Source organism: Bos taurus, chromosome 22 (genome assembly GCF_002263795.3).
Source record: "Bos taurus isolate L1 Dominette 01449 registration number 42190680 breed Hereford chromosome 22, ARS-UCD2.0, whole genome shotgun sequence".
Taxonomy (NCBI): domain Eukaryota; kingdom Metazoa; phylum Chordata; class Mammalia; order Artiodactyla; family Bovidae; genus Bos; species Bos taurus.
This window is the reverse complement of record NC_037349.1, coordinates 35,897,769-35,914,428: the sequence shown is the minus strand read 5'-3', so window position 1 is coordinate 35,914,428 and position 16,660 is coordinate 35,897,769. Positions and strand designations below refer to the sequence as shown.

General features: G+C 39.1%; 1 protein-coding gene across 25 annotated transcripts in view; it reads right to left on the bottom strand.

Annotated features, from left to right (window-relative positions):
* MAGI1 (membrane associated guanylate kinase, WW and PDZ domain containing 1) overlaps positions 1 to 16,660 on the bottom strand; it is a 644,187-nt gene that overhangs the window by 108,635 nt on the left and 518,892 nt on the right. For all 25 annotated transcript variants that reach the window (XM_059880041.1, XM_024983171.2, XM_024983156.2 and 22 more), the window contains exons 4-5: positions 8,837 to 9,043; positions 704 to 905 (exon numbers count right to left, since the gene is read on the bottom strand). In XM_059880041.1, the coding sequence (XP_059736024.1) occupies positions 704 to 905; positions 8,837 to 9,043 (409 nt within the window). The remainder of the gene's footprint in view (positions 1 to 703; positions 906 to 8,836; positions 9,044 to 16,660) is intronic.

The window sequence follows — 16,660 nt, the reverse complement described above, 5'->3', positions numbered from 1 at the left end:
CTCAAACTTTAACCCATTTGCCTTGCACCATGTAAAAAAATTAACTAAAAATATATCATATACCAAAATGTAAAATGTAAGCTGTAAAACTTCTAAAACAAATATAGCAGAAAATGACTGAATTTTGACTTCAAGTCAGGTAACGATTTCTTAGGTTCCACAATAAAAGCACAATTCACAAAGGAAAAAAGAAAGTGATTAGAGTTCATAAAAATTAAGAACTTCTGGCTCTTTAAAAGATGCAGTTAAGAATGAAAAATCAAATTTGGACAAAATGTTTGCAAATCACAAATGTAATTAAGAAACTGAATCAAAAATATGTGAAGAACTCTTTAACACTCAAAGGAAACTGTAACCCAATTAAGAAAAAAAAAAAAAAGCAAAGGATTTACCTCTTCTAAGGAGCTAGATATATTCTTCATATTAATATATAATATCATAATTTATATATGCACCATAATTTAGTTGTTTGACTCTTTAGGGAAATAATTATTCTTATGCTTCCTCCAGCTCTTCAGATGCAATGGTTAGGATGTTATGCTAATTGCTTTTTTTGTACAAGGCTTGTTAAATTGTAGGAGAGAAGACCAACAGCATGTGATCAATCCTTTTAGAGTTAATTTACATCTGTAGCTGCTAGAGAAAGAGAAAGGAAATAGGGGGGAAAAAGGGAGAGATTCAAGTAGAAATAATGGTACTTTACTCTATAAAATAGACTTCTCCATTTTCGGTATAGGCCATCTCCCAGTTTTCAGGTAGAGGACCTAAATTATCCTCTGCAGAAAGAGGTAGGTATTGAGGGAACTTCTGAGAAGGGTCCGTGATGGGAGCAGCGATGATGCTACTATTCACAGGTGGGTGTGCTGCTTCTTGGAGACTGTGCTCTTCTTGGTCACCAGAATCGGCTATTTATTCACCAGAGAGAGAAAGAGAGAGGAAAACAAAAAAATTCATCAATCATACTCCAAACCAGGGTGATCATTATTGTGCACACTTATGTTCTTAAAATCCTTTCCTAACTGCAGGACATCAACTATATTCTGTCTTACTTAGATGAAAGTTCTTTTAATAGAAAACACTGACATGATGAACCAAATTTATTTTACTGAAAAAGAAGAAAAGGAGAAAATACGCTCAAATAATGCATTACTCACAATCCCGGAAATGTCAAAGAAGAAACATATTCATGACTCAAACCCTCAAGTCCCTCTAACTTTAAGAAGGCCATCAAGTCACAGACTGAGCTGAACTCTCATTACTTAGGTATCATTTGGCTTCATGACTCAAAAGGACTTCTGGGGCAAGGAAAAAGTCCATGCTGAAAACACAGAGATAGTGACATTATCATCCATTTGTAAAAATTTATCTAAAATATTTTTGGTAGATGGTGGTGAATATCAAAGAATGACAAATCAAACTAACAAGTCTACAAAGGTTTAGAATATAGAGACAGCTCCACCAATGAGTCAGTCTAGCCTCTTTTGGAAAAGTGAGTAGAATGTTCCTGTGAAAACCAAGACAGTTACCCCCAAAAAGTATCCTGTGGGTGGACTGATTTGACTTGGGTCTTGAAGGCTCTAAGTTTCTGAATCTCTTTGCCTTCTTGTTAACTAGAAATATCCAGAGGGGATGTCATCAGAGTTTCCACAAACGGCATTGTTGACATTCTGGTTGAATTTTTATAGAGGCTGATGATATTAAATGTCAATCTCTATGGGACTTTAAAACATTAATCGGGGGATGTAGTCATTTTCTGTCTCCCACAATAGTTCTCCTACAGACATTTCTGATTTACTCAAAGCCAGCTGAGGAATAATAAAAGGTTGCTTTCAAATCTTTCTCTGATGAGTAGCTCCCAATGACACACATGAGAATAAAGGCAATCCAAAAGCTGGATGGAGGATGCGTCAAGCCTATTAAACAACTACCTCCACCAAATACCCACTGCCTCGGAGAAGGAAGCCTGGGGTCTTTCAATGCCCTGCATCTATAACCTCTTCCTCTGGCACCAACCACTCGGATCTGCATTTGGAAATCTTCTCCTTCATCGGAGGTTTGTGTGGTCCGGGTGGACACTGACCCATGCCCACTCCAAGCTCACGCAGGAGGCTCAAGTCACACCCATTTCACTCTTGCCTTTACGGTTGGATCAGGCACATGATCCCTAGCAAACTACTGATGGTTCAGCATACAAGTGCTTGCTGAACTATCAGGCAAGAGGTAGCCTCTTGATGCTAAAATTAATAAGCTGGTAGAGTCTCATGTTGTGAGATGAGAATGCTGATGGTGCTGATGGCCATCTTGATGAACCTTGGCAAGGCTTATCTGAGAACTAAACCCTCATGGAGAAAAGATGAAATATGAGAAAGTCACCCAAAACCCCTGATGAAGCCTCTCTGATTACATGTACTCCTGGCTTCTCCGATTGCTTGATCCCCTCAACTCCCTCTCCTGCTTAAACCAATCTGAACTGCTTTTACAATTTGCACCCATGAGTGGCGATTAGTAAAATTTTAAGTTAGAAGAAAAAAAGAGGAAATTAGGCCACCATGGGAGAAACAGTTTGAAACTGGTGTGAGCGTATGTGTTCAGTTGCTTCAGTCGTGATCGACTCTTTGCAACCCTAGGACTGTAGCCCACCAGGCTCTTCTGTCCATGAGATTCTCCATGCAAGGATACTGGAGTGGGTTGCCATGCCCTACTCCAGGGGATCTTCCCTAACCAGGTACTGAACCTGTGTCTCCTCTGTCTCCTGCACTGTAGGCAGACACTTCACAGCTGAGCCACCAGAAAAGCCCTTGAAATTGGTAATGAATAACAAAAATTCAAAAGTTGGCAAGAATTAAAAGCATGCATGTGTGCTAAGTCTCCTCAGTCATGTCTGACTCTTTGTGACCACATGGACTGTAGCCCTCTAGGCTCATCTGTTTATGGGATTCTTCAGGCAAGAATACTGCAGTGGGATGCCATTCCCTCCTTCAGGCATGGCTCCCTACTTCAGAGAATAGATTTGGAATTAGGTTCAAAATACATACTTTGAGAGCACCCAGGTGATTGAGATTCAAGTACAAGCATTACATTTTGAAGACTGAGATACAAAAAGTACTAAAAAAAAAAAAAAAGAAAGAAAAATTCACTGGAATCTTTAGTTTCTCAGATAGGTTTAGTCAGCTGGCAATGTGCCAGAGTACGGTGCAGCCACATGGTACAAATAATGGATATCCAGAACACTACATCCTATCAGAAGGAAGTAGAGAACTCTGTGCCAGGCAATTAACATCCTGAAAAAAGTGGACTCAGGGTTTCCAGATCTCTGACTCTTTACGAGAAGGTGGAAATTTATATTTCGATGCAAAAATTACCAATCTACCAATCATAATTCCTTAACAAAATAAAGCAGTGTGTCTGGCTCAAGCAAAAAAAAAAAGAAAGGTAGTGACTATAAGCACTGACTGTGAGGCCAGTCTACTTGAGTCTGAATCTTGGCTTTATGTTTACTGGGTTTACTCAACCTTTACGTGCTTGAGTTTCCTTATCTTTACAGTCAGAATAGTAACAGTACCTACCTTATAAGATTGTAGGGAGGATTAGTTTATGTAAAGCACTCAGAACAGTTTTTAATATACAATAAACCTCATCTTTCTCATTAAAGTCGTTATTATTAATCTTTTCTTCCTGGCCAGAGCTGGCCCATAGGCTGCAGATTCATAACAAATAGGCAGAAAAGGATGGATTAGACATCAAACCACAGATCAAATCACAGTGTGCCTGTTTCTAGCTGTGTATCTTTGAAAGAGACTTTACCTTTCTGGGCATCTGTTTTCTCATCTGTAAAATGGGCATAACACATGCACTATAAGAATGGAACGTTTTCAATACACGCAAAGCAGCTGCCAAAGCACCTGGCGCTCAGAGTGCTCCAGAGAGCTCAGGACCAGGACTGGCTACCAGAAATACCCAGGGCCAAAGTCAGTGGTTATCTCTTAATATGACATTTAAGAGTCAGAGAAATGCTGGGACAATAGTAGACACTGAATAATTTGACTGAAAAATCTTAATTAACCCATTTTAATAGAAACTAGGTGTATCAGGAAAAGGATGGTAGCCATAGGTAGCTCACTACAGATGAAAAGAGAAATAATGTGATTTAATACCTAATGTATACAATTTATGCTGAGAAGAAGAGAGAGGAGGGAGAGGAAGAAAGTCCTGCCAGCATTCCAAAATCTCGACTACATGAAGGGAATATTAGCTCACTGGAAATACATATATGTAAATTGTAACTTCCTAGAGAAAAAAGAAATTCCTCTAGCAATGAATCCTTATTTTAAATTATCCAATTATTTATTTTATAGGGTCTCAGTGTCTTCCTGTTTTAAAACCACTTTATTTACATATAACTGACATACGAAAAGTTACAGATATTAATTTCTCAGCTTTGAGGTATAACTGACAAAACTGTAAGATATTTAAAATGTACATCATGACAATTTGACATGTGTTACCCAAGGATTCCTTCCATCTAGTTAATTTTTTTGGGGAAAAAAAAAAGATAGATATTAAACACATACAGCTTGATATGTTTAGTTTTCTGTTTCTTTTTTCAATAGAACCTTAAACATTCTCATTCTCTGAAAGAAAATGAGAAGTTCAAAAATGAGAGAGTGGGGCAGATTTTAAAAATTCATACTCCTTATCACAGCTTTGACCCTGACACATGCTCTGACTTCAAAAACTCTTTCATTTAATTTACAAACATTTAAGAGCACTGCTATCATGCTCTAACGATTAGATTACTAAATTATTACTAAAGATTGCCAATGTATCCAAAGAGGACAGGTAGAATGGATTACTGGAATACTGAGACTGGCAAGTAAATAAGAAGCTACATGCTCCAACTGCCCAGTGGGATTGATAACACTATTTCTCAGGGTTTCTGTCTACAAAATGGGGAAGATAATAGTTAGACTGCTTATTTCTCAAAATTTCCAAAAGGTTTATAATATACATGTGAAAAAGACTCATAAACCATAAACAAACACAGAAAACATTTTCATTTGCAGACACTTCCCAGTATTTACATCACACACACACACACACACTCGGGAGATTTTGAAGATGACTTTGAGAACATAAGCTCATGTCAAACACACATTCTGGAGCTTATTTTAAATTACACATGCATTTAGATTTATGTGTACACTCACTGTGTACATAACCAGTCAAAACCTTTGATGCTGCAAAGGGCTAACAAACTTAACTTAAAACACAAAGCCATATAGATTCTGGAGTCAAGGTTTTTGGGTTGAAATGACAGCTTTGACCCTCACTGGCTGAGTAATACTGGACAAGTGGTTAGGACTCCCCAGTAATATGCATGAGAGCTTACCAAAATGCCTGCCACAGAGCACTGGGAAACATTAGCTCTTTTGGTAATATCGTTATCTCTTGACATTCCAAAGCAGTATTTTATCATTAATCACTAATGAAAAGAAGCATCGGCAGCCTATTGTTGAACAATAGGGAAGCCGTTGAGGAAACAAGCTTTGGAAGACAATTAAATAACACTTTTGGTGTCACTTAGATACGGTTGATGGATGCATCAACTACTTTTTAGTTGTAGTGGTTTGTTATATATTTTCCAAGTTTTTCATTAGTGAACAAAATCTTTTAAAAAAAAGTTTTAATTTATTATGTAAATAACTGTGTGTTTTGCCCAACAATTTAAGCTTACATCTATCTTCGTGAAGCACATACAGTATTCTCTCTCTAGGGCCTCCTTTAAATCTATAATTTGGGCATTATTTGAGGACGATTCTCCTTCTGCCTTGTGTTCGACAGTAAGTTCTGTGGTAATGAACCTGGGATGACTGCTCATTACTCAGCTCCTGCCTCCATCTTCGCTTTCAGAAAGGAAGGCACAACCTCCCCAGGATGCTCCAGGCCTTCAGTAGCCTGTTCTTCTGGCAGCAGACAGCGCCAATATTATTTAGGCGTGTTATTTAGATATCCTGTGTTCCTTTCAAAAGACCCAAGCAGATGTCAGCTGAAATCGTACCAACAGCCCATTATTTAAAAACATCCTAGTTAAATATCATTTTAAATAGCGGTATTGTGTTTCTACATTTGAATCCGGTACCCTTCATCACAACTGGCCCAACCAGGAGCCAAGACCTCGAAGCGGCTGGTGGATTGCTACTTATCAGTGGTTCAGAATGCAATATGCTTTGACACAGCTGGCATGGTACACATCTCACAGACTGGGCAGTGTCAATTATTTCGAAGAATTCACACGGGTGAGAGTATGACAGCTTCTCAGCTGTCATACTTGCAGTCTGGTAAGTAAGAAGCCATATTCAACATATCCCTTGCATACTGAAGATGCCCGATTGCTTGTCTATCTCAAGATCAATTCTCTCCCTGTACATCTGATCAGGTGACAATCAGCTTTCTTTCTTTGTGCATAGATGAATGTTTAGACTGCTTTTAGCAATGATGACCTGGGGCCAGATTTTTGGTTTTTTTTGACACCAGGATTTCAAATAGGGGTGTTACAAGGTCAGATTTTCTGAGGCTTGGCTTCTACAACAGAGATTTTTAGCAGTTAGAAATTAGGAAACACCCAGACCTACAATCAGCTATCCCTGCTCTGTTCATGCTTTGTACCAACAAATCTACTTAGTCAATGGAGGACATACAAAGGTACACGTCTATATTTTGGGGTTATATCATGATTTGCTAATCTTACTTGCTGAAAAATCAAGACCCTTTTTTTTTATCCATAATGTGCTTTCATTTTGGTGACAGCTACTATATATGGATAAAATATTTTGAAGTAGGTGAAATTAGCTGATTTCAATAAATGCCTAAGTAAAAACAGGTAAATTTCTCCTAGATACTGTTAACAATAGGTCAGTGACCGGCCTAATGAAGAAAATGGAAATTTTCATGAACTTGAATCCTTAAAGCTGGAAGGGGGAACCTGATGTGATTGAACCCTAATCAGTAATTAGAGAAGTTAGATACTAAGTTCATAACAAGACAGCTACCAAGAACAAAGCTAGGGTAGCAAACCGGGTCTCCTCCTTTCTCTAGTGCTTCTTGCAGAATGGCTGGGCTACTGTTATGATGATAAGCCACCAAAAACATTTTTTTTTTAATTGTTAACTTGAAAAATTTTAGACTTCTGTGTTCAATGAATGAGAAAGCTTCAGAGAGGTCCATACAGGCAGTAGAAAGCACTCAACTAATAGAAGCTGTTTTTCTGAAAGACTGTTAGACTTGACAGCACAAGGAGGAAAATATTCTAAAATATCAAAGAAAACAAGTACAGGAAAAACAGAAGAAACAAGATGGTCTTCAAAGTCACAACCTTATAGACTGGAGTAACTCATGTCTTACGCATTTGTTAAATTTTGAGTTACTCTGTGTATTAAACCCCCACAAAGCCAAAAATATTATTGACCCATTCTGGGTCACTGTGCTAACCTACAGAGCATATATCATGGCCTCAGTGAACAGTGCCTCCCAGGAATGTGCACTTCCTAATCTGCATAGCTTTATGCAGAGGGTTTGTCCTTGAAGAGCCTTTCATAAAATACAGCCTACTAAGCTTGAGCATAGATAGCTCTGACTGTATATTAAAAATTATACTGCAATGACTAATATATGCTATGCAATATAAAATACATATACAAAATATAATCTTAGAATATTTATTATTTTTCCATTTTTTATTTCTTATGGAATGTAGTAAACTTTGCATTAATTAACTGAAAACATGATTTACTTCCACTGTATCTCTATCTACAAAGGTATGAGATAAAAGGATGCATTCCATATAGCATCAAAGTGATATTAAACAAATTCTCCTACTTTTCTTTATAAACAATCAGCCATAATTATGGAGCAGTGTCAAGGCCAAGTAATAAATGAACAAAATAGTGATTCTTATAGGTATCATTTTGAAGAGAGAGAAAGGATGCCGATTATTTTTTATTTCCTTCTACAAACACTTCCCTCCTGTCCCTTTAAGATAGCTGGGTGAAGTTAAAAGATTCTTGACAAGAAGCATGAAAAAAAAACCAGGGAAAAGATCAGCTATTATACAGAGCGAAGTAAGTCAGAAAGAGAAACACAAATGTATATTAACGCATATATGTGGAATCTAGAAAGACGGTACTGATGAACCATCACAGGGCAACAGTGGAAGACTCAGACATACAGAGCAGACTTGCGGACACAGTGGTGGAAGGGAGGGTGGGACGAACGGAGAGCGTAGCATGGAGACATACCCGCGAACACATGTGAAACAGACAGCCTGTGGGAATTTGCTGTATGACCCAGGGAGCTCAAGCCAGTATTCTGACAACCTAGTGGGAGGGAGGTTCAAAAGGGAGGGGACATATGTATACCTATGGCCGATTCACATTAATGTATGGCAGTAACCAAAACCGTATTGTAAAGCAATTACCCTTCAATTAAAAATAAAAATTTTAAAAAAAAGGGAGATGGGAGGGAGGTTCAAAAGGAAGGGGACATATGTATACCTATGGCTGATTCATGTTGATGTTTGACAGAAAACAACAAAATTCTGTAAAGCAATGATCCTTCAATTAAAAAATTAATAAAATTTAAAAAAGAAAAAAAAATTTCTGGGCACAGGAAAAAGATAAAAAGACCATCTCTTCCATAAGCACTGTGTGGTCAGAGTTTGAATTTTGGTGATCCTTCCAAATTCTTGCTGAGAACAGAAACCTCCTCAGAACTCCTTGTAAATCTTCCCCCCGCCCTCCTTTCCCAAGTCCACTGAGGGGGAGCATCATCTGGTCTTTACCTGTAAAGCTACTGTTCATTTCAGGAACATCATCCTCTTCCTCATTCTCCGCGTGGACTATGCCAGCATTTTGCATATCATTGTAGGACTTGGTTCGCTTTGGGGTCGACTGCTTGGAGCCAGAGTGAAGGTTTTGCAAGGCATCCGTCGTGATCACTTTCCCACTGACTGGCTGGCTAGGAGGTTTGGGTGTCCCATAATAGTTTCCTAGGTGATGGAGAGACACATTTGCATGTTTTAGAAAGAATACTTTGTTTTTCTCAAGTCTGCAAATCCAAATCTCTTAGCCCATTCAAAAAAAAAATTTTTTTTTTTTTTTTTTTTTTTTAGATTAGAAAACCAGAACAAACTGTATTTCATTTCTGGAATGGGTAAGAAAACATGTTGGTCCTACCCAGTTAGACATGGAGATTTCAGAAGCCAGGAGGAAAGCTGCATTGTGGTGGGGAAAGAACCTACTAGGGATGAAAACAAAAGCGGCTGTGCAGAATGGAAAAGCTTCATCCTCATTACATTTGAATTTCAATTGGTCACCGTTTCACATATATGCACTAGCATAATGCAGAATCCAATTTGGAGTGAGTGGCACACAAAATAACAAATTCATTACCGTCAGCACCCTTACAAGCTGACACAGTGGAGGTCACCCTCCCTTAATAAGGAAACTCCTCAAGAGGGAACCCAAGCAGTACTTTTTTTAAAAAAAGAGCGTGAACACCACGTGGCACCTCTTTAACTGAATGGCAGGTCTGACTGGCACAGCCATGTGTGGCTGGAACAAACCCTTGCCTAGCTTTCACAGGAAACTCTGGGTCAGCAGTGGCAGAGTGGCACCCTTCACGGGTCACTTGTTTGGTCAGTGCCCATTTTCATTTTTAGCCACTTCCCTCTAGAGTTTGGCTCAGCTCTGACTCTCATATGCAAAGTGACTCTGGGCAGGACCAGGATAGGCTTTTATGTCTTAATTTTTTTTTTTTTAAATTTAAAATGTGTATATTTTTAGTGTGCAGTACAGAAATCTAACTAGTAAAATAAAATATTTACTTTAAAAAGTTAAGTGATAAAGCAATACTTTATAAAATTGACTTTTTAAAATGTAAAGATTAAACTTCAAGTTTAAAAAAAGCATATATATTTAATAAGAAATTAATTGAGTACATAATAACAATGGTAGCAATGATGTTCCTTTTGAACACAAGTTAACAATTAAGTTATTTTAAAGAAAGTGTCAAGAAAATAATGGACACTGTAACAAGATACAGACAAAATCTTGAAGGTAATTCACGAATGGGCAACATTTGAAAACGACAGCTTAAAATCAATAATATCCAGTGACCATATGACCAAAAGCATCAACATCAGATTGCCAACCGTCCACTTACCATCTCACATCTTTTAGAGTAACGCCAGATAGACAGATCTTATTAAGCCCTACAAAAAATCCTATGTAATGTCTCTAGTTTTGTGCTTGCTAAAGTAAAATTTGTAAATAATAACAAATCCTATACACGCTGTTTCTTCCCAAGAATCATATCCCATTGTCGAACCTCACCACATAATTAAATCATATAAAATACACATTTTAATGATACAAGCACAGAAGCAGAGAAGAAGGAGTATGATTCTCTGTATGAGACACACAGATATTACAGAATTTATACACATTGCTTTATCTTTATATTAAATTTTCTTTATGAACATTATTTCTTTAAACTATTTTTTGAATCATCGAATTTATGAACATATGCATCCACTTTCTTTGAGAGTGGTGTAAACAGCATGTGTCAGCAGGGAAATCTTGGACACACATATTAAAAAGAGCAGCAGACTAAAGGGCACCATGTTTGAACTTAAAGGAAACCACACAGAAGCCGATGAGCACATTCTGGTGGCTTACACTCAATTCAATCACTTCTCTCACACAAGGTGCTATCTGGACCTCTTCAAAACCTTCATTCAGCTTTCTGACTCAAAGGTACAGAGACAGAGTGGAACCAGCGTGAAGAAACGGCATCCGTGTGTGTTTCTAGGGACTAACACAAGTGCAGGGAAAATGCACACACGCATAAGCCAAGACTCAGCGTGTGTTTCTCAACAGGTTACACCAAAGGCTGCCCATTTGATGAAGTTGAAACTCGCAGTTGACGAGGGTCTTAAGGATCTTTCTTAAGTTGAAGGCCGCAGCATTGACTATTTTCACTAACTGAAGATTCTAAGTGGGGTTTAGATAAATAAAACAGTTGACTATTTAAAAAGTAATTTTCATGGTGAACAAGAAATAAAGACAAAGCTCTACCGAATTCTTTATGATCTTTATCATACCAAAACATAGTGTACATTTTTGAGTTAGAGATTAAAGTAAGGCCAATGTCTATAAATAAGAATCTTCCACTAAAGGATGTGATTTAAAAAACTCTTGATTCATAGTTTTATAATTACAATTTTATAACATACATGAAGCTATTGTCATTTAAAAATCAATTAAAACTTAGACATCCTTGTTTATGACAGAAATAAATGTCTGGAAAAGAAATGTTCTACCTAAATTTGACAAATTTATGTGGATTTTCCTCAGTTTTCAAGGGAGGTCAGGGTCTTTCTTAAGTTAGTAAATGATTAGCACGTTTCTCAACACAATTACAAATTCCCCCCAAACAACCCACTTATTCATAGTTGTTTCCTGCTTCTGGAAATCAGTATAAGATTGATTAGAGACAGATAAAGTACATATTATTAGACTGAACCATATGCAACTGTTGATGTAGAAGGCAAACTGTCAAATATCAGAAATTTCATTTGGGTTAATCTAAAGTATAGACACGGAGAAGGCGATGGCACCCCACTCCAGTACTCTTGCCTGGAAAATCCCATGGATGGAGGAGCCTGGTGGGCTGAAGTCCATGGGGTCGCTAAGAGTCGGACACGACTGAGCGACTTCACTTTCACTTTTCACTTTCGTGCATTGGAGAAGGAAATGGCAACCCACTCCAGTGTTCTTGCCTAGAGAATCCCAGGGATGGGGGAGCCTGGTGGGCTGCCATCTATGGGGTCAACAGAGTCAGACATGACTGAAGTGACTTAGCAGCAGCAAAGTACAGATTAATGTATGCTCAACAATCACTGGATCACAGAAAAAGCAAGAGAGTTCCAGAAAAACATCTACTTCTGCTTCACTGACTATGTTAAAGCCTTTGATCATGTGGATCACAACAAACTGTGGAAAATTCTTAAAGAGATGAGAGTACCAGACCACCTGACCTGTCTCCTGAGAAACCAGTATGTGAGTCAGAAAGCCACAGTGAGAACCTTACATAGAATGATTTGTCCAAAATCGGGAAAGGAATATGACAAGGCTGCATACTGTCACCCTGTTTATTTACTTATATGGAGAGTACATTGTGCAAAAATACCAGGCTGGATCACAAGTTAGAATCAGGATTGCAGGGAGGAATATCAACAACCTCAGATATGCAGATGATACCACTATAATGGTAGGAAGTGAAAAGGAACTAAAGATCCTCTTGATGAGGTTGAAAAAGCTGGCTTAAAACTCAACATTAAAAAAACTAAGATCACGGCATCTGGTCCCATCACTTTATGACAAATAGAAGGGGTAAAAGTGGAAGTAGTGACAGATTTTATTTTATTGGTCTCCAAAGTCATTATGGATGGTGACTGTAGCCATAAAATTAAAAGATGCCTGCTCCTTGGAAGGAAAGCTATGACAAACCTAGATAACATATTAAAAAGCAGATATTACTTTGCTGACAAAGGTCCATGTAGTCAAAGCTCCGTTTTCCAGTAGTCATATATGAATGTGACAGTTGGACCATAAAGAAGGCTGAGTGCTAAAGAAATAATGCTTTCGAATTGTGGTACTGGAGAAAACTCATGAGTTCCTTGGTCTGCATGGAGAGCAAAATAGTCAATCCTAAAGGAAATCAACAGTGAATATTCACTGGAAGGACTGATGCTGAAGCTGAAGCTCCAATACTTTGGCTACCTGATGTGAAGAGCCCACTCATCCTATTAAGAGGATACAATGAGACAGTCCATTTAATGCTTTTAGCACTTGCAAAAGACTTCATTACAAGGCTTGATACATGCTATAATACTTAATGTTAACAGTGTATGTTTCGAATCTTTAAAAGGAAGCTCTTTACACCTTAGTAGGATGAATGAGACAATGTGTCTGAAGTGCTTGCCACACGGTAACAGAGTACCACAACTTTACTGACATAAAGGAACACTCACTCCACTCATTTTGACCTCCAGGCATTTAAATTCAAAACCTTGCCCTTCCAGGAAACTCTCCACCTCATCAATCATTTCCACTCTGGTCAGCATCAAGTCAAGCCTATCCAGAAACACGAACCTTACATAGAATATGCACAAGAGACTTTCTGTGAAGACTATATGGATCACTTAATGGTACTAAGTAAAAATCACTTGAAGAATTATACATGAATAAAAGATTAATTTAGGTTATCACTTGGCAGGCTGCACAGTTTCTAAAAGACAGGAGCCTGACCATCCCACAGTCCCCATGTTAGCCAACACACACTTCCTGAGGTGACTGGGCTCCCTCCCAAGTGACAATTGTGCATGTCCCAGCTGCTATTTTCAGAACTGGCTCCACAACACAACTCAGCAGGGATGACGGCTGGGGAGGGAGAGGAGGGCAGGGAAGACGCAAGAGGAAGCCACCAATGGCCATAATTAACAGGCACATTCTTTGGCCATGACCAAGCCAAAGAAAATATTTTCTGACACACAGTTAAAAATTAATGGGGACTGCAAATAAATTTTTAGAGCTTGATAAAATATTGAAGGAGGACTGCAACCCTGAGTTTTAAGCCAGAATGAATCAAATCTTTAAAGCCTTTCACTTTGTATAAATTTAATATTCATTCATTCATTTCCTTACAGAGAACCTCTTGTTATGCTAGGCACTATGCTGGAAAGGCAGAAATGGAACTAGAACATGATTTTCACAAATGCTCTGCATGGTATACATCACTTTTTAAAACTCTGTACAAATAATAGTTACATCAAATGAAGATTCTCTTTTAAAAGGTCAAGGTGGGGCTTGAAATTTTGAATTTCTAACAAGGACTCAGGTGATGCTGATAATACTGGTCCATGGACCACCTTCTGTGCAGCAAAGGTGAAGAAATCAGAGAAAAGAATTCACATTTAGGTCCTTTGTCCTGTAGTCCTATGTTTCTTTAGAACTGGGAGGTGGCAGGGGTGGGGGAGATGAAGGGAGAGATGGCTTGCTTGTCTTTTTCCAAACAGAACAAGCTTTGAAAATAAACAGCAGGACAGGATGACAGTGACCACGAATGGCTGGAAATCTAGAGCATATTATTATCAAAGGGGCAATACTATACCCAAGGGGCAAAAGTTGAGTGTGTGCTCAGTTGTGTCCAACTCTTTGTGACACCATGGACTATAGCTCATCAGGCTCCTTTGTCCGTGGACGTTTTCAGGCAAGAATACTGGAGTGGGTTACCATTTCTTCTTCAAGAGGATCTTTCCAACCCAGGGATCGAACTCGAGTCTCCTGCGTCTCCTGCATTGACAGGAAGATTCATTACCACTGAGCCACCTGGGAAGCCCAGGGTAAGATGTGTGGGGTCCAAAAACCTTACTCTTGCTCTTTGTAAAGCACAAATATGTATACAGTACTTAAGGACATAGATCCAGCATATCTGATTTTGTCTTGGTCTCAAGGTCATGCATGTTTGACCCTTGCAGGCTCTGCAGGCAAGCTTCACAGTTGAACCCCTTGCTGTCTCTGCTCAAATCTCACTGGTTTTCTTTCAGGCCTCATATGCAATCTGTGCCCCCACTCACCTCACAGCTCTTGCACTCATTCTTCTCTCTGTTTAACTTTCTTTCCTCTGCTTCTCATCCCAATACCACCTGCTGATCCTCTGTCCCCACCAACTAGATCAAAGTCTCCAGTATATGTTTTTAGGGAAGCTTGTATCTCTTCCTTCCCAAGTCCCTTTGCTCAGTTTATCAGGCTATTTAATGAAATGATATCTGTCTTTACCTCTAAACTGTAAGCTCCATGAAGGCAGGATCCACATGTGTTTTGTGCACTACGGCATTCCCAAAACAAACATGGTGCCGGGCACACGGTGCCACTCGGTGATTCTCTGCAGAATGAGTAACTGAATCAAGTGGAGACAGCACACACAAAGCCCAGCCCAGGATGCTCAATACCTATACTGCGGATCTGGTTTTTAAGAGCATGACTCATGGCAGTTTCTTTTCAGGCCATCAATTCTATCTGAATTATCTCAGATCCACATCACTTCACTTTGCCACTTGCTTACTCAACACATGATGGTATCATTCATAAAACGCCCATCACTTTCTATTTATTCTTTCTTGACTGACCTGCTCCACTCTACAAATCTATGATCTGCATGCACAGAAGGATAAGAAGCCCATGCTCTGTAAGTAGAGGTTTGTTCTTACTAGTGCCATTTGGCTTTGAATTTAAGACCAGAAAGGGCAAAGTAAGTTAACAGTGTTGTGATCCTGAGCAAGGTAAGGGACCGCTTTCTTTCCAGCCTCGGTTCTCATGTAGAAAGACCAGTACTCGTGAAACAGAGTTTTTGCCAGATTAAACTGGATCACATATATAAAGCACTCAGTACTGTGCTTGGCACAATATGAGCATGTAATAAACCCCAGCATCAGTTGTTCCTGATACTCTAAGCAGCTCTAAGATGTAAAATTGGGTATTGTTATCAAAGCACATATTTAAAGAACGTTAACAAAAAGTTACCTTTATTGTGCATCTACCATATGTTGCTACCTACACATTCACTTATTCTGCTGCTGCTGCTAAGTCACTTAAGTCGTGTCCGACTCTGTGCGACCCCGTAGATGGCAGCCCACCAGGCTCCCCCGTCCCTGGGATTCTCCAGGCAAGAATACTGGAGTGGGTTGCCATTTCCTTCTCCAACGCATGAAAATGAAAAGTGAAAGTGAAATTGCTCAGTCGTGTCTGACTCTTAGCGACCCCATGGACTACAGCCTACCAGGCTCCACCATCCATGGGATTTTCCAGGCAAGAGTACTGGAGTGGGGTGCCATTGCCTTCTCCCTCACTTATTCTAATCATTAACAATTCTACAGAAAAAAAAAAAAAAAAAAAATTCCCATTTTCAGACGAAGAAACTGACATTCACACACTGCTTAATGACAGCTGGCATTTAAACATGGATCTGTCTTCACTGTCTATGCTCTCGACTCCAGGAATGGTTGGGGATCTCTGAGCAGAAAGTTAACCAAAACGTCCCTGGGCTTGGCTTCCTTGTCTTGAAAGGCAGAGGAACATACAATTGTCATACAGATTTCCTTTGGTTCTTTCATTATCAACAGAGAACACTCCACAGTGGAGTTTGCCAACAGAGCTTATCACAACAGACGGCTGCTGAGGCCTGCCAAAGAACAGGACTCCAGACGGTCTCGTCTTCTTCAATGACAAACAAGAACTCTCTTCACCCCACCTTTATTACTATGTCCCCCCAAAGCAGACCCTTGGCAACTGCCTTTTTGCAGACCTTCTAAGAAGCAGAACAGTACCATTATTGAAGGCTGACAGACATACTCCCTTCCTAATTAGCATGAAGAGATATGCAACACATAACTACAACTGGAAATGTCACATTGGGACTGCACTTCCATGCTGAGGGAAAAGCTTTGCAAGCTCAGAGTGTATAATCAATCAGCCTCTTCTACCCAGAGGCATTTGTAAAACAGGCATGTTTGGAACTACCCTCATTGAACATTCCGCCCTTA